This window comes from Hyperolius riggenbachi, chromosome 10, assembly GCF_040937935.1.
Source record: "Hyperolius riggenbachi isolate aHypRig1 chromosome 10, aHypRig1.pri, whole genome shotgun sequence".
Lineage (NCBI taxonomy): Eukaryota > Metazoa > Chordata > Amphibia > Anura > Hyperoliidae > Hyperolius > Hyperolius riggenbachi.
Window position 1 is genome coordinate 255,910,501 of NC_090655.1, and position 26,345 is coordinate 255,936,845.

General features: G+C 44.9%; 1 protein-coding gene and 1 long non-coding RNA gene across 2 annotated transcripts in view; both read left to right on the forward strand.

Moving 5' to 3' along the window:
- Positions 1-26,345, forward strand: part of LOC137537113 (uncharacterized) — a 162,792-nt gene that overhangs the window by 90,179 nt on the left and 46,268 nt on the right. The window contains 7 exon segments of the mRNA XM_068259248.1: positions 3,566-3,685; positions 3,806-3,940; positions 4,019-4,142; positions 4,247-4,344; positions 4,458-5,103; positions 5,828-6,776; positions 19,947-20,806. Of these exon segments, the coding sequence (XP_068115349.1) occupies positions 3,566-3,685; positions 3,806-3,940; positions 4,019-4,142; positions 4,247-4,344; positions 4,458-5,103; positions 5,828-6,776; positions 19,947-20,806 (2,932 nt within the window).
- Positions 14,263-16,693, forward strand: LOC137535339 (uncharacterized). Its single transcript, XR_011024398.1, has 2 exons — positions 14,263-14,316; positions 16,591-16,693. It is a non-coding gene; the product is annotated as an uncharacterized lncRNA (long non-coding RNA).

Below are 26,345 nucleotides of genomic sequence, written 5' to 3' on the forward strand. Positions count from 1 at the left end.
GTGGGAGACTCTGTCCATAGGACAATTATTAGTCATGCACTGTACAAAGTTGGCCTTTATGGAAGAGTGGCAAGAAAAAAGGCATTGTTAACAGAAAGCATAAGAAGTCCCGTTTGCAGTTTGCCACAAGCCATGTGGGGGACACAGCAAACATGTGGAAGAAGGTGCTCTGGTCAGATGAGACCAAAATGGAACTTTTTGGCCAAAATGCAAAACGCTATGTGTGGCAGAAAACTAGCACTGCACATTACTCTGAACACACCATCCCCACTGTCAAATATGGTGGTGGCAGCATCATGCTCTGGCATCTCTTCAGCAGGGACAGGGAAGCTGGTCAGAGTTGATGGGAAGATTGATGGAGCCAAATACAGGGCAAACTTGGAAGAAAACCTCTTGGAGACTGCAAAAGACTTGAAACTGGGCCGGAGGTTCACCTACCAGCAGGAAAATGACCCTAAACATAAAGCCAGGGCAACAATGGGATGGTTTAAAACAAAACCTATCCATGTGTTAGAATGGCCCAGTCAAAGTCCAGATCTAAATCCAATCAAGAATCTGTGGCAAGATCTGAAAACTGCTGTTCACAAACGCTGTCCATCTAATCTGACTGAGCTGGAGCTGTTTTGCAAAGAAGAATGGGCAAGAATTTCAGTCTCTAGATGTGCAAATCTGGTAGAGACATACCCTAAAGACTGGCAGCTGTAATTGCAACAAAAGGTGGTTCTCCAAAGTATTGACTCAGGGGGCTGAATAATTATGCACACCCCACTTTGCAGTTATTTATTTGTAAAAAAATGTTTGGAATCATGTATGATTTTCGATCCACTTCTCACATGTACACTACTTTGTATTGGTCTTTCACATGGAATTCCAATAAAATTGATGCATGTTTGTGGCAGTAATATGACAAAATGTGGAAAACTTCCAGGGGGCCGAATACTTTTGCAACCCACTGTAGATGAAGAAGAAGAAGAAGAAGATATAGAAGAAGAAGAAGAAGAAGATATAGAAGAAGAAGAAGATATAGAAGAAGAAGATGAAGACGACGTAAATGAAGACTTCCAACTTACAACCATTTTGGACACACCTTCTCATGCAAACACTTTTCATGAAGTTAATTTACTATTTTTGATACCTTTTTTATAACTACTACATCACCACATAATCACTTGATGTTTTTCTTCATAAAACGGTGGTTTCATGCATCATTGACCTCCAATACATGTTTTAAAAGCTATTTAAGGCCAGCTCGAATATTTTACTCGAATACAGACTCGGATAGTGACGTCGGATATCCAAGGTCGAATCGGATATTCGATTAACTCGAATATCGAACTTCGAGTGAATTCGGATAGTTTACTATCCGAATTGGACCAAACTCGAATAGGATAATGAGGTATCCGATCAACACTGCCTTGACAACAAAAATCCCGCCCTTCACCGCTTGCTGGCTGGATGGAGCAGTGGGTAAGCAGAGCTCCCTGCTGGTGCTGTATTGGCTGGAGCTGCTGTCAGTCTATATGAGACTGCTCACTACTCTTCCTACTGGCAGAGCTGAGTGATGTGGGGCTGGTGGCTTTGCAGCTGCTCTGCTTTCTCCTACTGCTTCACATCCTGCACCGCCTCAACCTGCAGCTCATGCCTCACATATATCCTGACTGAGTGTTGCTCCGCTGTCACCTGACCCTGCTCAGCTAGGACCACGGCTCTCTGGAATGTAAGTGAGAGGTCTCCACTCTGCCATGCAGACAGAGTATATGAGGCAACCCCAGCATCCATATAAACATGTATTCTGCTCCTGACACAAGATGAGAACAAGCTGCTTGCTCTACTATTGAACATAAATCACAGCTTCCAACTGCCCCTCCTTTGGGAACCAAATCCCTCTGTCCCTATTTCTCTTTTGTTTATCCTTCTTTCAGGACTCATGTACAGATTTATGTTAACGCTTTATGCACGCTTACAAGACTTCTCAAGAGCTGCCCCCACCCTATGGAACTCCCTTCCACTCCCCCTCAGACTCGCTCCTTCCTTCAACACCTTCAAGCAAGCCCTCAAAACGCATTTCTTTAAAATGGCCTACCCCACATCTACCACACTCTAACTCTCTCAGTCAACCACCTTTTCCACAGTCCTACCTTATGTGTCCCTCCCCCACCCTTTAGATTGTAAGCCTTTGCCAGGGCCTCCCCCCCTCCCTTAGTGTATCCTTGTTAATCTTACTACCCCAGCAATGACACCCTTCCCATGGACTAACTCAGCCTTGTTTTGCCGGGTCTCTGTAAACCGCATTTTATACCCTGATTGCATGTATAACCTTGTGCTATGTTGTATAACAGTTTGCTAGCTCTCTGTCTGTCACCCCTTGTTGCAATGTATGTATCTCTATTTATTGTCCAGCGCTGCGTAATATGTTGGTGCTTTACAATTACAATTAATAATAATAATTTAATTTTCTACTGAAAAATGTGTTCAATTGACTTTAAACTTCATTCCCTTTCTTAATTGATAGATTTCTTGTATTTTAACATTAATATGAAGGAAATGAACTGGGATACCGTGGACCAGTGTGGTGTGATTCATAAAACATGTTTTTCTTATGAAATCTTTATTGTAAATGTTACTAGTGGTTTGTCAGGGGTGTGTTAGAGATGTGGCTTAAGTGTCCTGCTTTCTGATCTTAAAAAGTTGGAATGTGTGGTAATGTCCCCCACCCAAGTAATGCTATTTCTTTCCCAGCATAGCGAAGTCCCCCCTGTGTCCCCCAGCATTGCCATTATCCTCCAGTATGTAATGTTCCCCCACCCCAGTAATGCTTTTCCTTTCCTAGTATAGCCATGTCCTCCCTGTGTCCCCCAGCATTGCCATTATCCTCCCGTATGTAATGTCCCCCCACCCCAGTAATGCTATTCCTTTCCCAGTATACCCATGTCCACACTGCAGTGTTGCTCCCTTCCCCCACCTCCATGCAGAGTAGTAAATGGAAGGATGTACATTGGATTATAGCTAGCTGTCACAATGTGCTCCAGTTTTCTGCTCCCATTAGCCCCAGTCTCTGACTCTCCTCATATCCTCATCCATCTACCACCAACAGCACTGCTGTAACATCACAGGAATGGTAACAGTGGGAGGTGGATGTGGGGAGAGAAGGCAGAGGGAGGACAGGACGGCAGCACACTGTGAGTATAGTGCACAGGTAGCTACAGTGGTCAAAAATATAAAGACAACACCTCCGGTTTTACTCCCATTTTGCATTAGCAGAACCCAAAGATCTGAAACATATTCTACATACACAAAAGACCCATTACTCTCAAATATTGCTCACAAATCTGTCTAAATCAGTATTAGTTAGCACTTCTCATTTGCCAAGATAATCCATCACACCTCACAGATATGGCATTGATCAGTGTATATGCCAGCTTTTTATGCTTTCCTGCAATACTCTGCATGGCCCTACCACCCACAAGTGACAGCAATGGGGAGTGCTGGGGGGATCTTGTATTGGTATTATCACCACATCCAGCTGTACAACCTAGATTATCCTCCCCTTTTTATCTATCAAAAGGCAGCAGCATCCTGTACAGATCACATGACCACATCACTGAGGATGGATGAGGACCAGAGTCACATGACCGAGAGGCTATTCAACCTCACCCTGGAGATCATCTGTATGCTGACTGGAGAGGTGAGGAGGATTCCGGGAGGTCACATGATATAACACATCTCTTATAATAAAACACACCTGACTGGACAGGTGAGGAGGATTCTGGGAGGGTCATGTGATATCGTTGGTCTTTCTGTACAGATTTATTCTCCAGTGATGTTTGGAGACCATGTCACCATCACCGTTCCCCAACCTCAATCCTTGACATCTGAGATGCACAACAAGCTGAAGATTCTAGAAGTCATCAGGAAGATGATTGAGCTGCTGACAGGAGAGGTGCTGGGAATTATGGGACATAATCCAGTAATAACAAGGGATGTGTCTGAGTGGTGACTGTGGCACTGTGTTTTTCAGGCTCTTATGAGGAGTCAGGATGCCAAACTCTATTTCTCCATGGAGGAGGGGCAGTATATAGAAGGGCACAAGGACCTCTACAATAACCCTATGAAGGAGAATCAGCCGCCCCTCACATCACCGGGTAAGAGGAGACTTTCATTTCTTTTAGAGAGATCAGTACGGAGGGTCCACCTAGATCCCCCATAAACACATAGAAATAATGCATTCTGTGTGTGTTTCTTACAGCTGTACCCAGTAACAGTAACTTACCAGAAAGATGTACAAGTTCTCTTTATTCCCAGAATTGTCAACAAGAAGATCACATTATCCCCCACCATTATTGGGTAGGTGGGGCTGAGGGCCATCAGAGACATCAAACTGTGGGACATTCATGTTTTTTTGTGTATGCTATTATCTGTGTTCAAAATTTCAAGAATATCTTAATTTTTGCACATAGGTTGGAGAACATGTAAATGCTGGGGTTAAAGAAGAAGAGACATATGTGAGGAGTGATCAGCAGTCTATGGAGGAGGGTGACATGATGAGGACAAGTAAAGAGGAAGAAGAGACATATGTGAGGAGTGATCAGCAGTCTATGGAGGAGGGTAACATGATGAGGGCAAGTAAAGAGGAAGAAGAGACATATGTGAGGAGTGATCAGCAGTCTCTGGAGGAGGGTGACATGATGAGGACAATTAAAGAGGAAGAAGAAGAGACATATGTGAGGAGTGATCAGCAGTCTATGGAGGAGGGTGACATGATGAGGACAAGTAAAGAGGAAGAAGAGACATATGTGAGGAGTGATCAGCAGTCTCTGGAGGAGGGTGACATGATGAGGACAATTAAAGAGGAAGAAGAAGAGACATATGTGATGAGTGATCAGCAGTCTCTGGAGGAGGGTGACATAATGAGGACAATTAAAGAGGAAGAAGAAGAGACATGTGTGAGGAGTGATCAGCAGTCTATGGAGAAGGGTGACATGATGAGGACAATTAAAGAGGAAGAAGAAGAGACATGTGTGAGGAGTGATCAGCAGTCTATGGAGGAGGGTGACATGATGAGCGGATCTAAGGAGGAAGACATTATCACAGGGATGAGCACAGGTGATTGATAAACATTAGAGATTGAAAATACTTATTAAGCTAAGAAAAATGTCCCTACTGGGCACAGTATAGATCACATGAAGCCAGTAAGAGGGGGAGGGGCTGTAAGAATGTGAGTGATGATGGGGGAGAGGGGGAGACTGAATATAAAGGTAGCTAAAAAGTCCCTCTACTAAAACAACTATGCCAAGTGCAGTTATGCTTTCCTAAACAGAATGTATTTGCAAGTATTCAAATTCACAGGAGAAAGAAGCTACCCCCATACTGCATGATGTCCAGGCAGGGGGTAGGTAGTCAAATGTCAGATCTGGTAAAGGTATTCGTTTTCATAGGTCAAAGGCGGAAAGTGGGGGGGGGGGCAGGAAACACAGCATACAAATTAACCCTTTAAAAAGGAAGGCACTGCAGCTAAGGGTGCAGGGAGGGTTGCAGGGGTGCAGACCAGGTATCCGGTGCGATGCAGATAGACCAGCTGGTCTATCTGCAAATTAACCCTTTACTAGCCAATTTATTTAGAGATCTTGCATGTGCTCCGGGCCAATTTATTTTAGCACATTTTTTTCTTTTTTATTTGTTGCCTTTGTTTGCTACCAAATGCTACTGCAATTTGCATAAACTTTGCATCAACTTGCAACCATCAGCAGCTCACTGATCATCCCTAATGATAATTGTTCCTCCCCTCAGAATTCTGTAACAGGAAGTGATGATGTTTCTCTATTTGCAGGGCGGTGTCCCGGCATCAGGAACCTCTCAGAGACTCGTCTCTCTGTATCCACAGACTGTACAACGGATGATGATGTCACCGGACAAGAGTCTCCTGCAGATATCCTGATTACCCCAAATATTCCCCCAGACTCCCCTCACCTGTCTAACCCTGAGGGGCCTCATGCCCGGCACAGCTCTCCCCCTACTGGAGGGTCTTATTCCTTTTCCACATATGGGAAATGTTTTGTATGGAAATCACAACTTGCCATTCATGAGAGATCTCACACTGGTGAGAAGCCCTACTCATGTGCTGAGTGTGGGAAATGTTTTGTATGGAAATCAAAACTTGCCATTCATCAGATTTCTCACACTGGTGAGAAGCCCTATTCATGTGCAGAGTGTGGGAAATGTTTTGTTTACAAATCAGACCATGTAAGACATGAGAGATCTCACACTGGTGAGAAGCCCTATTCATGTGCTGAATGTGGGAAATTTTTTGGACAGAAAAGACCCCTTGTCATACACGAGAGATGTCACACAGGTGAGAAGCCCTATTCATGTGCTGAGTGTGGGAAATGTTTTAGAGATAAAGGACGCCTTACCACGCATGAGAGATCTCACACTGGTGAGAAGCCCTATTCATGTGCTGAGTGTGGGAAAGGTTTTGCCCAGAAATCAGCGTTAGTAAGACATGAGAGAAGTCACACTGGTGCGAAGCCATATCCATGTGTAGAGTGTGGGAAATGTTTTACTTTGAAATCGATCCTTGTCAATCACAAGAGAACTCACACTGGTGAGAAGCCATTTTCATGTACTGAGTGTGGGAAATGTTTTAGTGAGAAATCAACTCTTTACACACATAAGAGATCTCACACTGGGGAGAAGCCCTATTCATGTGCAGAGTGTGGGAAATGTTTTAGTCTGAAATCAAATCTTGTCACACATGAGAGACTTCACACTGGTGAGAAGCCCTATTCATGTGCAGAGTGTGGGAAATGTTTTGCTCTGAAGTCAACTCTTGTCAAACATAAGAGATCCTTTGGGCATAAATCACTGCTTGACCGACATTTGTGTTGAGTGGGGGTAATGTATGGCCATAAGTGTTATTTTCCAATGTTTCTTTTACATCTTACGAAGTGCACATGAAAGCATTTTTATACAGAATCCTAAGGACTCTTTCATGTCACGATGAGTTGAACATGGATACATCTAGTACTAAAGACTAGTTAGAATTTACCTGTGTTCAATTTTTAATGTTTTATATTGCAAGGGTTAATAAACTAGGTGTTGTATCTATGCATATGAGGTAGGATCTGAAGTGTAAATGACAAAATACTTCTATCTAGCTAAACAAACACTTCTAATAACAAAGGGTGCTGAAGAGCTGTTTTTGTTGGGAGCTGAATGGACAAGATTGTATGTCACACTGATATGGCTGCTGTGCACAATTTGGAGTAAGAATATAACCCCATTAATGTAAAAATAAAATCGTGTGACGCCAGGAAAGTTCTGCATACCATTGTTATTTACCTTCTGTGAGCCGCAGATGTGGAAATATTAGAAACTCCCATTCATCCAGACTGACCTAAGGAAAGGAGATTTCCCTCTCTGTCTCTCTGTTTTATATTCAGGAAACATGAAGAGATTTGAGCTGAATGCACGAAGTCCAGAAAGATGAGAAGAGGGGGATTTATCTCCCAGCAATGTTAAGCTGGACACACTCACGACTGATATTCAGAGAGATTGGATCACTGTGACTGTGATGGGATCTTCCAGGGATCTCCTGATTTCTCTACATAATTTTAGGGATAGTGTTATAGATCTATAGTGTTATATTAACTATTTTACATGTTAATACTATAAATATGATAGCAGCAAAAGAAGGTATTAGATGTATTCCTAGGTCATGTTATACTCCAGCACAAATAATGCAGATACACCCCAATGCCTCAATGCTGCACCCCAAATGTAAATTAGGAGATGATTGGATACAGGTGTTTGGGCTGGAGGTGAGATACAGGAATTCTGGGGTGGAGAGGAGGGCAGGTTATTGTTATATGTGTTACAATCACTGCTATAGACAAATGTGGGAAGCTGTTGCTGGGAACGATTCTGTGTTATGTTACAAAATAATTCTGTAGGTAAAGCTGTTAATAAAGTTATTCTTCTGGATAATGTGCCGAATATCAATGGGCTATCTGATCAAATGTTATATAGATGAATGGAGTTGTACAAACGGGAAGTATTTGTGGTAATTCAGCTTTAAGTCAGCAACTGTGGTTTCCCATAATGCATCACTCCTGAATATGCAAATCATCTCTTTCTGCCCCTGAAGCCAGGCTCCCATCCAGAGCCGCTGGTGTATAGCGAGCCTATAGCTTATACATTTCACGCTGGACAGCTAATGTCAGTTAGGGCATGACAGGAGGTTGGTGTGTAGCTGCAAGCTCCAGGCATAGTACATAGGCATGTTGCCAGCTAGTGTAGGATTGTCCAGGTAAAGTATCACACTGACATGCCATTGGCTAGCTTACTGAGTTACTAACTAGAAATCCCTGCTATATAACAGATTGACAATCCCTTTATTTGAAATGTTTATAATATAATATGTGCGCACCTGTCAGAGCAGCCTGTACGCAGCCAGGAGACCTCCACAGGGTGGAGCAGGGGGTGAAAGAGACATGAAGACACAGGCTTGTTCCCCATCCCAACAGGGTGACCTTCCTTCGCCTCCATCCACTCCACAACATTCTGCCACAAATACCAGATGCCATTGCCGACCTTCACACTACCCGGACTGCAGAGCTGAGTCACAGGAAGCGGGAGCAGCAGGGAGCAGGGATACCCTTCAGTATGGCCACACTGTGATGGGTGACACAGCAGGGGAATGGTAATGTTACCAATATTCTACTACCCCCTTTTCTAACCTGTGCCTAACACTAACCCTCTGCTATCTACTTCTAACAATAACCCCTCCCACCTTTGCCTAAAACTAACTCCTCCTACCTATTCCTAACTCTAATCTCCTCACAACCTACTCCTTACACTAACCACCCACTTACTCCTAACACCTCTTACCTATGCCTAACACTCACCCCCACCTACTCTTAACACTAACCCCTCTTACCTGTGCCTAGTACTAATCCCTCTACCTACTCCTAACACTAACCTCCTCAACCTACTCCTAACACTAACCCCTCTTGCCTCTTCCTAACACTAACCCCTTCTACCTATGCTTAACACTAACCCCATCCACCTACTTCTAGCACTAACCCCCACCTACGCCTAACACTCCTCTTACCTATGCCTAACACTAACGCCCCCTACTTCCTTTTAACACAAACTCCTCCTACTTATGTTTAAAACTAAACACCTGTACCTACACCTAACCCACCAGTTGAAATGGGTAGAGGTAAAGTACTTACCCATTACCATAATATGGTTACAAGTACTGGAGAATAAAAAAAGTACTACAGACACTGCTTTTATATCTATGTAATCTATTTAATCAGACGTGTGTGCCACCATCACTCAAACCCCTTGACCGATTTCAATGAAACTTGGTATACTGATCCCTTACTATCCGGGAAGATATTTTCTGAAGGTCTCGCGTCCCCCACCTGGGCAGAACCACAAGCATCCAATCAGATTTCACCCATTTATGTCAAATGGAAAATTGAAAAGGCTGCCATTCTCAAGTAATAAAGTCCCCAAACTTGGCACAGATGGTCACTTGGTGACTGAAGTAAACAATTCAGAGAACGTGGACAGGGTATAAAACAGCAAATCAAATTATTCTCGTTCATTTTAACTGCAACTATTCTTTCACTTAATCGCAGGGTTCTCAAACTTGGCACAGTTGGTCACTGGGCGTCTGGGATTAATATTCAGGAAAGTGGGTGGAGCCGACAACAGCCAGTCAAAATTCACCTATAAATTTTCAAGGGGAATATTTCAATTGCTACCTTTTTTACACTGTTAATGGCAGAGGCCTCAAACCTGCTACAGTAAGTCATGGGGGACTGGGGTTCAAATTCAGGAAAGGAGGCAGATCCAGAAACAGCCAATCAGGTTTTTTTCATATTGATAAACTGCTTCCATTCGCACACTGCTGATGCCAAGGACCGCAAATCTCACAAACTTAATCGTTGAGTGACTGTGTGTCAAGTTAACAAAAAGTGGGCAGAGCCAACAACAACCACATTTTTAAATAGGAACATTTAAACTGCACCCATTCTTAGACTGGTAATGGCAGGGTTCTCAAACTTGGTATAGTTGGTCACTGGGTGACTGGGATTCATATTTAAGAAAGTGGGTGGAGCCTACATAAGCCAAACAAAATGTACTTATTGATTTTCAAGGGGAATATTTTTATTGCTCCCATTCTCATACTGCTAATGGCAGAGGCCTCAAACTTGGTACAGTCGGTCATTGGAGGACTGGAGTTCAAATTCAGAAAAGGGGCAGAGCCACAAATAGCCAACCAGATTTGTTTGATTGATATCAATGAGAAAATTTAAACTGCTTCCATTATCACATTATAGATGCCAAGGATCCCAAAGCTCACAAACTTGTTCATTGAGTGACTGTGTTCCAAAGTTAGAAAAAGTGGTCGGAGCCAACAACAAGCAAAATACCTACTCGATAAAAGCCGGGTCTTCAGCTAGTTATTTATAAATAATAATACCTTTAGTTAATTATCTAATGCTAGTATCTTCTAGATCCTGATTGAGGAGCCCCCAATGCATGTTCATGCATGCTGCTCACCCACCACATTATGCTCATGTCTCCCAACTGTCCCAGTTTTGCTGGGATTGTCCCAGGTTGGAAGGCGCTGTCTGGTGTCCCGCAGCACCCACTTGTGTCCAGATGTCAGCAGATGCAGAGTTAGCAGCAGCGGAGTGACCTCAGCCACCTGCTGAGCTGGCTGTAATGACAGCCTGGGCAAGTCTGTTCAATTATATATCACGCAGCATCACCTGGGCAGTCATTCCAGCTGGCTCCGTATGCAGCTGATTAGAGCAACAAGTCGATCTCTGCAAAGGGATGAAGGAGAACCATTAGGCTGGAGATATCTGTAGAGGGAAGAGAGTGGGCCGCTAGACATCAGGGAACTGGAGGGAGGGGCTACTAGACACCAGGGAACTATGTAGGGGAGGGAGGGGCTACTAGACATTAGGGAACTGTTCAGGGGAGGAAAAACCAATGCTTATTGGTATGAAATGCTGACAAAATATGTTTGGGAAATGTGCATAATTTTGTTTCTTTTGGGGGAAACTGCCTATTATTGGTTTTTTTTGTGTGTGTGTGTGTGTGTGGGGGGGGGACACTGCCTAGCTATTTTGAGCTATTTGGGCTAACACACTTCTATTTGGCTTTTTTTTTTTTTTTTTGAGAGAGAGAGAGAGAGACATACTAGTAATTAAAGAACAACTGAAGTGAGAAGAATATGAAGGCCACCATATTTATTTCCATTTAAACAATACCAGTTGCCTGGCAATCCTGCTGATCTAATTGGCTGAAGTAATGCCCGAATCACACCAGAAACGAGCATGCAGATAATTGTGTCATATCTGACAATAATGCCTGAAACATCTGACTGCTGCATGCTTGTTCAGGGTCTATGGCTAAACGTATTAGAGGCAGAGGATCAGCAGGACAGCCAGGCAACTGGTATTGCATACAAGGAAATAAATATGGCAGCTTCCATATACTTCTTGCTTCAGGCGTGGTTTAACTGCTTGAGGACCGCAGGCTTACACCCCCCTAGTGACCAGGCCATTTTTTACAATTTAGCACACTGCAGCTTTAACAGTGTACTGCAGGGCCATACAACTTAGCACACAAAGGAATATGCCCTCCTTTTCTTGCCACCAACAGAGCTTTCTGTTGGTGGCATCTGATTGCTGCTGCCATTTTTTTAAAAATAATATTATTGCTTTTTTAAAAATAAAATGTGCTATTTTTTTTATATTTTACTACCTCCCCCCGACATCCAATCACATAGATCGCCTTCTCATAGGCATTAGCCTATGAGAGCGATCTGTTTTCCTGCCTATCTAGGGGACAGCCAAGTGACAGGGCTGTCCCCTGTACACCGCTGCACTAGATTACAGCGCCGTACAAGTCATTTGGGCTGGGGGGGGGGGGGGTTCAGCCTGCCAGCCGCAATGACAGCTGGCAGGTTGACGCTGATTGGCGTTAGGCAGTCCTGGAGGAGCCACCTTCCTGACGCCTATTGGCGTTAGGCAGTCGGGAAGGGTTAAGTGGTTTGGTGCACAGGTTGCTGAATAATGTGTTTTACTGCATAATTATTGGGTGGGGAAAGTCTATTTAAATTTATTTAAGAAGTGGTTACTGTGGAAACTCTATCTTGTTATGTCTCATATGTTGGTGGTGTATTAAGGGCCTTATTTTTTCTTTAAGGGGAGAGGGGGCACAACGCTAGTCGGTTTATGTACATCTGGCTGCACACACAGTATCTCACGTCAACGCTCATAATTTCAGCCTTATGTACGATTATGGCATGGCTAAAAGTGTGGTGGGAGCATGTCTCAGTGACCCCTTTTCCTTGCTCCAAATGTTGGGAGTCTGTATGCTGACAAACTCCTGTGGCAGAGAGTTTATCAGGTGCAGTAGCACCTTCTGCTCGGTATACATGCCGGAAGTACTGCTGCAAAACAAAAAATATCAGGATGATGGAACATAACATGGAACACTGCAGCAAGAGCTGAACATCTGGGTAAGTTGAATCTTATTGCTGTGGCCCCGCATGTGAACAAGTGCAGCTGTTGTTTGACATTTTGTGAAGCTGTTCTCGCTCATCCCTACCACAATGTAGATTTCCCCGGCAAATCTGTGTGCACAGGAGGAGATACATGCATAGAGGGGACCCTGTAGGGGAGCGAGCAACAGTTGGTTCTATCATACATACACAGAAGGAACCCTGTAGGGGACGGAGTGACAGTTGGTTCTATCAGTGTATGGCAATACACTAGTGGGGGCTTGAGAAGTGTGGAGGCATGTCACACCCCATGCCGAACCTGATACCACGAGGGAGGATCCCTACATGTTTCACCAGCGTCACCCGGACTTCCTCAAGGGGTGTGGCTGCATCAATCACTGACACTCATTCTCATGTACATTTTGGGGGGCCAATCACCAGTCAGATTCCACCCCCATCCAAGAAGAAACAATCTCCAATGAGATATATACAGTATATTATTAATAGTGCTCATAATACAGTATCATTCACTGATGTATAAACAAACCTATACATAGACCATGCAAAGCCAAGTCTGTCCCAGCGCCGCCACAAACATTCTATCTAGCAAGAGAATACGTGGAGGGGGTAAGGAGACATCGCATGAATATAGCTCCTCATACATTGATTATAAAAGACATCTAAACACAATATAATGTGACAACAGTCACAACTAGATATGTATATATAATGAACTCATAATTCTAGGACAGGGCGCAATACTGGAGTGTGAACATTAAGATGTCCAAAAATCAGTCATCTGTATAGAAATACAAACATATATTGCAGGCTGCAGTGTTATAAGTGGCAGTGACAAGGCAGAGAGGGGCGCACTATGCATGCTGCTGCTGCAGAGAAACACCCAGCATGCCAAATGGGTAAGAATGGGGCAAATATAATAATGTCTGGGGGTCTAATTGCCCCATGCTCAAAAATCCACTGTCTCTATTTGTAAGATGTGGCTATCAGAATCACCTCCTCTAATGGTTTTCTGTATCCGGTCCCAGTAACAAACCAGATGCTGATAAAGTCTCCTCCATGCAAGAATGTGAAGCACCCGGCAACAGGAGAGGAGAACTGATTCCCCTTACAGTGTACCCGAGGTGATGTGTGATATGATGAGATAAACATGTATGTACAGTGCCAAACATATTAATAACCAGGCTGTTATACATGTTTTATTTTTGCCTGAAAGAGTTAATTTCTACGCATGGAAGTGGCAGCTTCTGTCTTGTTGATACCTTGTCGGGACTATAGTAAACATCACTGATAAGCAAATTAGAGCCACCAATGTTTTCCTGGAAGAATACAACTTCTGAGAGCAGGGGAGATAAAAAAAAACCAAATACATAAACTATTGACCCTTTTTTTTTTTTTTTTTTTTTTTTTTTTTTTTTACTCTGGTACATTTATTAGGCAGCCACTGAGCAGAGGCAACAAGCAATTCAGTTTAGTCTGTAAATGTAAACCATAGGATATCTTAAAAAAAAATTCATTTTTTGGACTAGGGGCATACATACATTTGTTTATCTTATCGATTTATTTTCATCTTGGGTTCATTTTAATATCACTAATAATAATTATAATACAGTTATTAGAATGCAGGTCACTCGACAAACAGATGCTGCAGTTAGCCTATTCACCACAAGATGGCGAATGGAACCACGGACAGGAAGTGATGTAATGTAAGGAACTAACGCACCAAGAAGGTTGCAAGAGGTGGAGGGGAGACGTTGTTGGAAGAGGTAATTGTGTGATTCTTGTTATTTATTGAGCAGAGCAGAGGTTGGGGCGGACATACAGTACATACAGGAGTGGCAGTATATAGAAGGACACAAGGACCTGTACAAGGACGCCATGATGGAGAATCACCCGCCCCTCACATCACCAGGTAAGAGGAGTCTTGTACAGGAGAGAGCAGTACAGAGGGTCCACCTACATGCCTCACAACTTTGGAAGATGAGAAAGAGGGACACCTAAGCCACGCCCCCTGTACGGGCATAAAGAAATCATCACGCATATTTACAAACATCTGCTTTACTCGCTGTAATGAGATAGACTCTTTACATTCTTGTCTATCTCATTACACTCACCTGGGGCTTTCTCCAGCCCCTTGCAGCCGACTGTCCCACACTGTCACCTCCGCCGCTGTCGCCACACGGTGCAGAGGACGACCGCGAGGTTGCCTGTGCTGTGCCTGCGTCAAGCGCCGCTGTCAATCGCGGCCATGTTGTCCACGGGGCAGCGGCGGAGGTGACAATGTTGGACAGTCGGCTGCAAGGGGCTGGAGAAAGCCCCAGGTGAGTAAAGCAGATTTTTGTAGAAATGCCTAATGATTCCTGTAAGCCACACTCTAGATTTTTCAGGAGGGTGCCAGTGGGTCGGAGAGGGTGACAGTGGGTGGGGAGGAAGGTCCTAGTGGGTAGGAAGAGGGTGCCAGTAGGTGGGGAGTAGGGTGTCAGTGGGTGGGCAGGAAGGTGCCACCCTGGGGGAGAGGAAGGTGCCATTCTGGGGAGGAGGGTGCTACTCTAGGGGGAGAGGAGGGTGCCACTCTGGGGGGAGAGTAGAGAGGAGGGTGCCACTCTGGGTGGGTTGGGAGGAGGTTGCCACTCTGGGGGAGAGGAGGGTGGCACTCTAGGGGAGTGGGTGGGTAGGAGGGTGCCACTCTTGGTGGGAGAGGAGGGTGCCACTCTGTGTAGGAGAGTGCCACCTTAAGTGGGGAAACGGGTGCCACTCTGGGGAGAGAGGAGGGTGCCACTCTGGGTGGGGAGAAGGGTGCCACTCTGGGGGGAGAGTAGAGAGGAGGGTGCCACTCTGGGTGGGTTGGGAGAAGGTTGCCACTCTAGGGGAGAGGAGGGTGGCACTCTGAGAGTAGGAGTGGGTGGGTAGGAGGGTGCCACTCTGGGTGGGAGAGGAGGGTGCCACTCTGTGTAGGAGAGTGCCACCTTAAGTGGGAAAGAGGGTGCCACTCTGGGGGGAGAGGAGGGTGCTACTCTGGGGGGAGAGGAAAGTGCCACTCTGGGTGGGTGGGTAGGAGGGTGCCACTCTGGGTGGGAGAGGAGGGTGCCACTCTGCGTAGGAGAGTGCCACCTTAAGTGGGAAAGAGGGTGCCACTCTGGGGGGAGAGGAGGGTGCCACTCTGGGTAGGGGGGGGAGGGGTGCCACTCTGGGTGGGTGGGGAGGAGGGTGCCACTCTGGGGGGAGTGGAGGGAGGAGAATGCCACTCTGTGGGGAGGTGAATTGGGTAGTGTGCCAATGGACAGAAAGGAGAGAAAAAAAGATTGAGGCACCAGCTGCAGATGGCCGCTAAAGTGTAATGCGGGGAGGGGGGCTGACATCACTCCTCTCTCCCTCCCTCTTCATAACGTGCCCCCCTCTTGAGTACCTTTACAAATGCAGAGACAGTGCGCAGCGGGTGTTTAGTTTACCTTTCTGTTCTGGTGGCCGGCTTCCTACTTCCTGTTTCGCGTCATGGGAAACAAGAAGTAGGAAGCCGGCCACCAGAACGGAAAGGTAAACAAAAATGCCCGCTGCGCACGTTTTCTGCATTTGTAAGGGGACTCAAGAGGCGGCTGTCCGCGCCTGGTGCCTTGATCTTTTTTTATTCCCTCCTCTGCCTGCCGGGACACACCAGTGGGTGGCCTGGGGCAGCGGGACCCCTCCCCCAACCTGGGACCGTACCGCTGAATCCAGGACAGTTGGGGGGGGGGCTTGCACCTAGATCCACCATCATCCCATAAAAACATAGACACAGGAGCCCATATGCAATTAATGTTTTCTCCTAGGTGATTTCTAATCTTCAATTTAGAATAACTTTTCAGCACTTTGTAACTGGAAAAGTACTAAAAAATAGGTGAGAAAATACTATCAAAATGATTTTTAGTATTATCTTGCTTGCTGATGGTTTAAAAGGCATTGTATTCACAATTTTGAAAATATAACCTTGGAGAAAACTCAGGAGAAAAAGTGGATTGCATCTGGGCCAATGTATTCAGTCAGTGTGTGTGTATTTCCTGCAGATGGGTCCAGTAATAGAAACTCACCAGACAGATGTACAGGTCCTCTTTATTCCCTGCATTATCCACAAGAAGATCCCACCACCCCCCACCATTATCAGGTAGGTAGAACTGAGGTTCGTTAGAGACCCCAAACTGTGACATTTATTTGTTTTTCTCATGCTATTAATCTGTGTTCAAAATTTAAAGTATTTCTTATTTTTTGCACATAGGTTGGAAAACGTGTAAATACTAAAGAGGAAGAGACGTATGTGAGGAGTGATCAGAAGTCTATGGAGGAGGGTGACATGATGGGGACATATAAAGAGGAAGAAGAAGAGACGTATGTGAGGAGGGATCAGCAGTCTATGGAGGAGGGTGACATGATGAGGACAATTAAAGAGGAAGAAGAAGAGACATATGTGAGGAGTGATCAGCAGTCTATGGAGGGTTTAATAATAAGAGTGATTAAAGAGGAAGAAGAAGAGACATATGTGAGGAGTGATCAGCAGTCTACGGAGGGTTTAATAATAAGAGTGATTAAAGAGGAAGAAGAAGAGACGTATGTGAGGAGTGATCAGCAGTCTATGGAGGAGGGTGACATGATGAGCGGATGTAAGGACGAAGACATTAGAAGGATGAGCAGTGGTGAGTGATAACCAATAGAAATTGAAAATGCATATTACGCTGAGTAACCCAAACCACTAGGAAAGTATATGGGACTAAAATAGACCGAAAAGCCCTTCTACTAAAAATCAATGCTTGGTGTGATTTGTCTTCTTAAATCAGAAGGTAACAACAACAAGATGGTGGAAATTCTTGGCACTACTGACAATGTATTGCTTCATTCACTTGACTTCACAAAGCATGCATGAAGAGTCCATCTTGTGCATAGCATCCAGTATAAAAAGTGATACTTATAGTGAGGAGCGCTGTGGGGATGTGGGGTGACAGTGGGTGTCGCAGGGTGCACGGCCTGACAACCGTTTCGCTTAATCAGCTTCTTCTGAGGCTTAAAAGTGCTCACTGTGCTGGATTAGTGCTGGGTTTAAATAGCATCTCAGGGAGGGGATGCTTGTCATGTGACGTTTAGATCCGCCTTTCAAAAAGCCCTACTACTAAAAATCAATGCATGGTGTGATTTGCCATCTTAAAACAGAAGGTACTTGTGATAATTCGGCTTTAAGTGAACATCTGTGGATACCCACAATGCACCGCTACTGAATATGCAAATGATCTCTTTATGCCCCTGAAGCCAGACTTACATCCAGAACTGCTGGTGTATAGCACGTCTATAGCTTTAAAGGAGAACTCTAATGAGGGGTATATGGAGGCTGCCATATTGATTTCCTTTTAAGCAATACCAGTTACCTGGCAGCCCTGCTGAGCTATCTGCCTGCAGAATCCCACCAGAAACAAGCATGCAGCCAATCTTGTCAGATCTGACAAAAATGTCAGAAACACGTGATCTGCTGCATGCTTGTTCAGGGTCTATGGCTAGAAGTATTAGAGGCAGAGGATCAGCAGGATAGCCAGGCAACTGGTATTACTTAAAAGAAAATCAATATGGCAGCCTCTATATACCTCTCACTACAGTTCTCCTTTAAATTTTACCGAGCCACATCAGCCCCACATGTTGACAGTGTCAGCAACTTATCTCTGCAATCCCGCGAGGCATCCATCGCCGCGGAGACTTGGGCAGCTCTCTCCACTTCAGCGCTCTTCGTGTGTGCGCATCCCTAGCAACCAGGCCACGCACACGTCTCCTAGTAAAGGGCGAGTGCCTTCCGGCAGGCGTCTGTCCTATTCCCTTAGATGCCGGAAGATTTGGTGTCAGTTGATACTTAGGTAGGCTAAGTAACTTAGTGTCAGATGATATGTTAGTCAGCTGACACTCAGGCAGGGCTGATGCTGTATGATTGGACATTGTGTGAGTGGCCGGCCACTGACTGGTTGGATGTTGTATTTAATGCTTGCTGTGACAGTCAAACTTTGCCCGTGGTATCATTAGCTGTGGCTGATTGCTGGGGGCTCTTACTATTCTGTGTATTGCTTACTGGACTCTGACCTATTGCTTGTTACTGGATTACCCTGTTTGCTGCCTGAACAAACTTATTGCTTGTTTCTGGATCACTCTGATTGCTGCCTGAACCGACCTTGGAGTTACCTGTGTATTGCCTAGCCCTTTTGTACCTCATTATATTGATTGCCTGTGTATGACCTGGATTGTCACAGATTTGCTTTAGCTCTGTTTGGCTTTGGTAGGCTATTTTAGCAGCTCTACGATCAGCTTCTATACCTTGCACCTTCAGGGCCTGGGTGTAACTGAAGTCGGGCAGGTGTTATTCCTCACTTTGCGATCATGCGGGAACGCGCCACATAAGGTGAAGAAGGTGGTGATAGATTGGGGCATAGGGGCTGATCTACTGTAGAATAGCTTGGCATGCCTTACAGACAGCCTGTTTCAGAATTTTGGTCCTCCTCAGTACTCTGTTGTTCTGGTCGAAGCCCTATCCCATATAGCCATATCATTCCCTGCCTTGTACGGAGGAGGACCAAAAGTCTAAAACATGCTGTCTACCTGTCAGGTTGGAGTGGGTTTGTGAAATTTAAAGTATAGATCACATGAATCCAATCAGTGGGGGAAGGGCTGTAAGACTGCGAGTGATGATGGGGGGGAGGGGGGACTGAATATAAAGGTAGCTACTCTCTACTAAAACAACTATGCCAAGTGCAATTATGCTTTCCACAGAAACAGAAGGTATTTGCAAGTATTCAAAATAACAAGAGCAAGAAGTTACCCCCATACTGCATGATGTCCAGGCAGGGGTAGGTAGTCAGATGTCAGATCTGGTGAAGGTGTCAATTTTCATAGAGTGTGTGTGTGTGTGTGTGTGTGTGTGTGTGTGTGTGTGTGTGTGTGTGTGTGTGTGTGTGTGTGTGTGTGTGTGTGTGTGTGTGTGTGTGTGTGTGTGTGTGTGTGTGTGTGTGTGTGTGTGTGTGTGTGTGTGATGCTCCAGGCCAATTAGCGCATTTGTTGCATTTGTTTGCTACCAAATGGTACTGCATTTTGCATAAACTTTGCATCAACTTGGAATTCTCAGCAGCTCACTGACCATCCCTAATGATAATTGTTCCTCCCCTCAGAATTCTCTAACAGGAAGTGATAATGTTTCTCTATTTGCAGCGCGGAGTCCCGGCATCAGGAACCTCTCAGAGACTCGTCTCTCTGTATCCACAGACTGTACAACGGATGATGATGTCACTGGACAAGAGTCTTCTGCAGATATCCTGGTGACCCCAAATATTCCCCCAGACTCCCCTCACCTGTCTAACCCTGAGGGGCATCATACCCATAACAGCTCTCCCCTTGCTAGAAGGTCTTATTCCTGTTCCACATGTGGGAAAAGTTTTGCTCAGAAATCACACCTTGTCAGACATGAGAGACTTCACACTGGTGAGAAGCCCTTTTCATGTGCTGAATGTGGGAAAAGTTTTGTTGATAAATCATACCTTCTCGAACATGAGAGAATTCACACTGGTGAAAAGCCCTATTCATGTGCTGAGTGTGGGAAATGTTTTGCACAGCAATCAGCTCTTATACCTCATAAGAAAACTCACACTGGTGTGAAGCCATATCCATGTGCAGAGTGTGGGAAATGTTTTGCTCAGAAATCACATCTTGTCAAACATGAGAGACTTCACATTGGTGAGAAGCCTTATTCATGTGCTAAATGTGGGAAAAGTTTTACTGATAAATCATACCTTATCGAACATGAGAGAATTCACACTGGTGAAAAGCCCTATTCATGTGCTGAGTGTGGGAAATGTTTTGCACAGCAATCAGCTCTTATACCACATAAGAAATCTCACACTGGTGAGAAGCCATATCCATGTGCAGAGTGTGGGAAATGTTTTGCTCTTAAATCAATCCTTGTCACACATAAGAGAGCTCACACTGATGAAAAGCCCTTTTCATGTGCTGAGTGTGGGAAATGTTTTGGTGTGAAATCAACTCTTGTCACACATGAGAGACTTCATACTGGTGAGAAGCCCTATTCATGTGCTGAGTGTGGGAAAAGTTTTGCCCAGAAATCAGTGTTAGTAAGACATGAGAAATCTCACACTGGTGAAAAGCCCTTTTCATGTTCTGAGTGTGGAACATGTTTTACTCTGAAATCAAACCTTGTCAAACATGAGAGATCCTTTGGGCATAAATCACTGCTTGACCAACATTTGTGTTGAGTGTGGGTAATGTTTGGCCATAAGTGTTATTTTCCACGTTTCTTTTACATCTTGCAGAGTACACATGGAAGCATTTTTAAACAGAATCCTGAGGACTCCTCTCACGATGAGATGAACATGGGTACAATTAGTACTAAAGCCTAGTTAGAATTTACCTGTGTTCACTTTTTGTATTTTATATTACAAGGGTTAATAAACTAGGTGCTTTATCTATGCATATGAGGCAGGATCTGAAGTGGCATGCAGCCACAGCTCTCCTGAAGTGTAAATGACAAAATACTTCTATCTGGCTAAACAAACACTTCTGATAACAAAGGGTGCTGAAGAGCTGTTTTTGTTGGGAGCTGAATGGACAAGATTGTATGTCACACTGATATGGCTGCTGTGCACAATTTGGAGTAAGAATTTAACCTCATTAATGTAAAAATAAAATTGTGTGACGCCAGGAAAGTTCTGCATACCATTGTTATTTACCTTCTGTGAGCCGCAGATGTGGAAATATTAGAAATCTCCCATTCTTCCAGACTGACCTGAGGAAAGGAGATTTCCCTCTTTCTGTCTCTCTGTGTCTTTGTTTTATATTTAGGAAACGTGAAGAGATTTGAGATGAATGCACAAAGTCCAGTAAGATAAGAAGAGAGGGATTTATCTCCCAGCAATGTTACACTGGACACACACAGGACTGATATTCAGAGAGATTGGATCACTGTGACTGTGACGGGATCTTCCAGGGATCTCATGATTTCTCTAAAGAATTTTTCAGATAACGTTATACAGTAGATCTATATTGTTACATGCTTACAGAGTAACAACTATTGGCAGCTATTTAACATGTTAATACAATAAATATGATACCAGCAATAGATAAGGTATTAGAAGTCAGATTTAATTCCAGGTCATATTATACTCCAGTACATATAATGCAGATACACCCCAATGCCTCAGTGCTGCACCACAAATGTAAATTAGAAGGAGATGATTGGATACAGGTTTTTGGGCTGGAGGTGAGATACAGGAATTCTGGGGTGGAGAGGGGGACAGGATACTGCTATATGTGTTACAATCACTGCAGTTGTTGCTAGAAACGATTCTGTGTTATGTAGCAAAAAAATCTTTATGTAAAGCTGTTAATAAAGTTATTCTTCTGGACAATGTGCCGAATATCAATAGACTGAGGGAATGTGATATAGATGGATGGAGTTGGACAAAGGGGAAGTATTTGTGATAATACAGCTTTAAGTGAGCAACTGTGGCTTCCCATGATGCATCACTCCTGAATATGCAAATCATCTCTTTATGCCCTGGAGCCAGGCTCCCATCCAGAGCCGCTGGTGTATAGCAAGCCTATAGCTTATACATTTCATGCTGCATAAATGTGCCTAAACTTGCATTAACTTAGATATATTTGTATCTTATTTACCATCTCTACCTGCCATCTATGATGTATACAGGCATAAGCTGGAGCACATGCCGCCCCCATGGAGGTACCTCTCACCTGCTGGTAAAAGGGTTTTTCAATAATAAACAGTTCTCCTCCAACACAAGAGGGATCATCAGTGACATTTACTGCAGTAACCAAGTAAGCTAACCAACCATTCATCAATGTGACCCCTTATCTGGTGACTCCTCTACCTGGTAAAATGCCTCTGTACCTGTGCCATGCTCAGACCGGACAACTAATGTCAGTTATGGCGTGATAGGAGGTTGGTGTGGAGCTGCAAGCTCCGGGCATTGTACATAGGCATGCTGCCAGCTAGTGTAGGGTTGTCCAGGTAAGGTGTCAAACTGATGAGCCATTGGTTAGCTTACTGAATAACTGCAGTAACTAATTAGGAATCCCTGTTTTTTAACAAGACTATGGACAATCCCTGCATTTATGCAGAGGCAGCCGACAGCTTAATTTGGAATTGGAATGCTAGCTGTAATATAATATGGTCATACAAACATCCCCATATGCCACACATGGCTCCCTGTGAGCACCTGTCAGAGCAGCCTGTGGGCAGCCAGGAGACCTCCGCCAGGGTGGAGCAGGGGGTGGGAGGGACATGAAGACACAGGCTTGTTCCCCATCCCAATAGGGTGACCTTCCTTCACCTCCATCCATTTCACAAGATTCTACCACAAAATACCAGATGCCATGGCCGACCTTCACACTACCCGAACTACAGAGCTGAGTCACAGGAACCGGGAGCAGCAGGAAACAGGGATACCCTTCAGTATGGCCACATTGTGATGGGCGACACTTAAGGGGGATGAAAATTTTACCAGTATTCTATTATCACTTTCACTAACCTGAGCCTAACACAAACCCTCTGCCATCTACTTCTAACACTGATTACACAAACTGCGCCTGCCCCTTTGCAAATCAACTATATATACCAATATCAAGAGTGTTCGCTATCATAAGTGCAGAAAAATCATAACAAAGTGATAAGTGACAGCGCTCCTCTTCTCCAGGTTCTCACCATCTGCAAAATTCAAACACACTGTACATAGTGCATTACTGATGGATAAAGTGCATCCAAGTCATATAGAACACCCCGAGTGGTAGGGTGGTACACACGTGCTTCACTCTGTGTATGACAACACAACCTCTGCCTTATTGACAAACTGTTCACCAGATGACATCCATATCAAATTCCAGGTGAGTCTAACACTTGATGTAATAACCAGGCAAAAGCAGCTTCTCAGATGAACTCCCGACAGTTTGAATCCATAATACACATTTAAAATATAACCATAAAAACGCTCATAGCGTAACTTTCTAAGAACAATCAACATCGGACTGCGCTATTCAGCACACTTACGTGACAGATGTGGTGTTTAAAGCCTATAGGGCTGATGAGCTCAGCTGTGTCACTCCTATTTGGGTGGTCGGCGTTGTCGCCTGCGTATACGGTTCCCGACTGCGGGTTTGACCAGACTGAGAGGGGAAGCAGCCTTAGTCAAGCTAAAACAAGGCTGGGACCCCTCAGAAAACCTCTCACTGCCACCACTAGCGGTTCGCTAGACACTTCCACTCTGCTGTCGAGTCCTCAGCGCGCACTCCGCGTTTTCGTATTTGGGTCAGCTTTGCGCTTAGGCCGAATACGAGAACGCCACGCACCCACACACACAGTACAGTTGTACAGTAACACAGCACAATCAGACACTGACTTGTAATGCGAGTTACACTGTCGTGCAGCAAAACCACTAACAGTCGTTCCGAACGATACTGTTAGCTACTCGCACTGGCGTTTCGTACGTTGGGTCAGCTGCGCGCTTTAGGCCAACGTATGACAAACGCCCCCACACACAATGCAATTACAATTTCATATGGTAGTGTTGCTCAAACATACAACTAGGCACGGACTTATACACAGCTACACTGCAGTCTCCTTTAGGCTATGAGTGTTAGTTTAGTACGGCAGAAGTCAAGCTTATTAAATAATAATTTAATATTCCAGAAAAACAGAACAGTGCAGAACTTAATATATACAAAAGATTACAAAAAACAAAGTAAAAATAGTTACAAGATAAAAGTTACAAAGATAACACACACGGATATTTACGTAAAAATAAAAATGGGGATTAAAAACGTTACCAACTTGAAGGTCTCAACGTTGTCGGCAGGAGCATGCCGCTTGTTCGACCAGAAGTCGAGATTAACTCTAGCTATGCGCTAACTCCAAGAGCAGATGCCGGTGGCTGTCCTGGGTCAGCATAAATAGTCTGAAGTGTCCCCTGGGGCATTTAATGTCCAGCCCCCAGGAACTAATGCACTTTCCCCGTTTGTGACATCACCGAACGCTTGTCATAATCTTGAGAACAACAAATATCCTGTTGACACTTACAGATTTCAAAGCAATTCCTTTTCCAGAGATCCAACATCCACTATAGTACCCACCCCCAACAAAAGACTTCCTTCACCTCCAATCTCCCCAGGTTACAGGTGACAATTGATTAAGGCTTTCACATTGCAGCAGGATGTCCTGTGTGATCTGCTTCAAAGCATCCCGCAGCTAGTCCAGATGACAATTGCTCCCAAACACAATACACCTCTGAGACATTATTCAGACAACATGGTCTGACCACCTGTATAGGCTTCACAGCAACTGTCTAATTAAGGGTCTCCTAATTAGAAGCAGACAATGATAGGTAATTTACACTTTATACGGAATTCCAGGAAGACTGGCTAACAGACAATCCCATATGATACAGTCAAAAAAATGAAGGAAATATGTTCCTGTTATCCTTAATATCATCAGCACCTCAATATATCTCCACACCTCCGCCGTTAACTTGGTGCAAGGCAGACGATCTTCCCAGATCATCCTGCCAGCACCTACACGGTTGGTTCTGCTTGACGGGACAGCCCATCCGCATTCCCATGATTGCTCCCCTTCCTATGTTGAATAGTGAAGCTATATTGTTGGAGAACCAAGCTCCATCTCAGCAATTTTCCATTGTCACCAGAAACCCGATGTAACCAACTAAGAGGGTTGTGGTCGGTGACGACCGTGAATACGCGACCATAGAGACAGTGCTGCAGCTGGGGGAGGGTTCCAACCGTCGCTACACGCACTTTCTCTATAGTGGCAGGAGCTATCTCTCGGTCCCTTTGGGGAATGATTCTCTGCCGGGCTGCCTCCTCCACTTCGGACAGCTCCGAGGGAATAACTTCCCAGAACCCTCTCAGCCCGCCCCTCCCAACTGGTGACCTGCTGGCTAGCCCCCTGAGCTCTTCCAGGCTGCTGTCAAATCGAACAGCCCCAGAGAGCTCAGTGTTGCCTGTCACACATTCTAGGAAGGCTGCAGACGGAGAGGCTCCTGGGCCCTCAGAGCCAGGTTCCGAAGTGGATGTTGCTGACCCAGCAACATTTGTCACTTCAGTGGACAGTCCCTCTGCTGTAGGCCCGCTAGCGCTGCGGGTTACCACGGCAGCGGAGGGAGTGCCCACATTACACATATCATAAACCACATCACCTTTGGTCTTGAAAACATCTGAAGGAGGAAGATCTGGCCTTTTGCTGTCTGCCCCTTCAGTGGACAGTCCACCTGCTGCAGCCCAGCGACCATTGCTGGTTACTCCTGCAGCCGACGGAGTGTCCACAGGACAAGCATCATTATGTAGCACAACACATATGATATCAACATTATCCGTCTTATACATATTGACATTTAGAACATCACCGAAAACATCCACATTATCGGTATCATTACACACATTGCTACTCAGCACTTTACAAGTATCATCAACAGTTCCTGCATCGATCGCCTCGATAGTCCGTGCGTCATAAATGACATCAATTTCTGCATTCTTTGTATCAACATGTCCCACTCCAGGCCTAGGCACTGGAGACTCACTAGGGCTGGCTCCTAGCATACAGTCCGTAGCCCCTGGGGCCTCGCCAGCACTCCCCACTTGCACAGCATTATCAAACAGTACCTTGCAAGAGTCCTGAACTTCTGCTGGGGAGGCGGGCTCCACAGGGTTTGGAGCAGGCTCATACCGGGCCACTAACCGTCCCAGATCAGTACCCAGCAAAACGTTG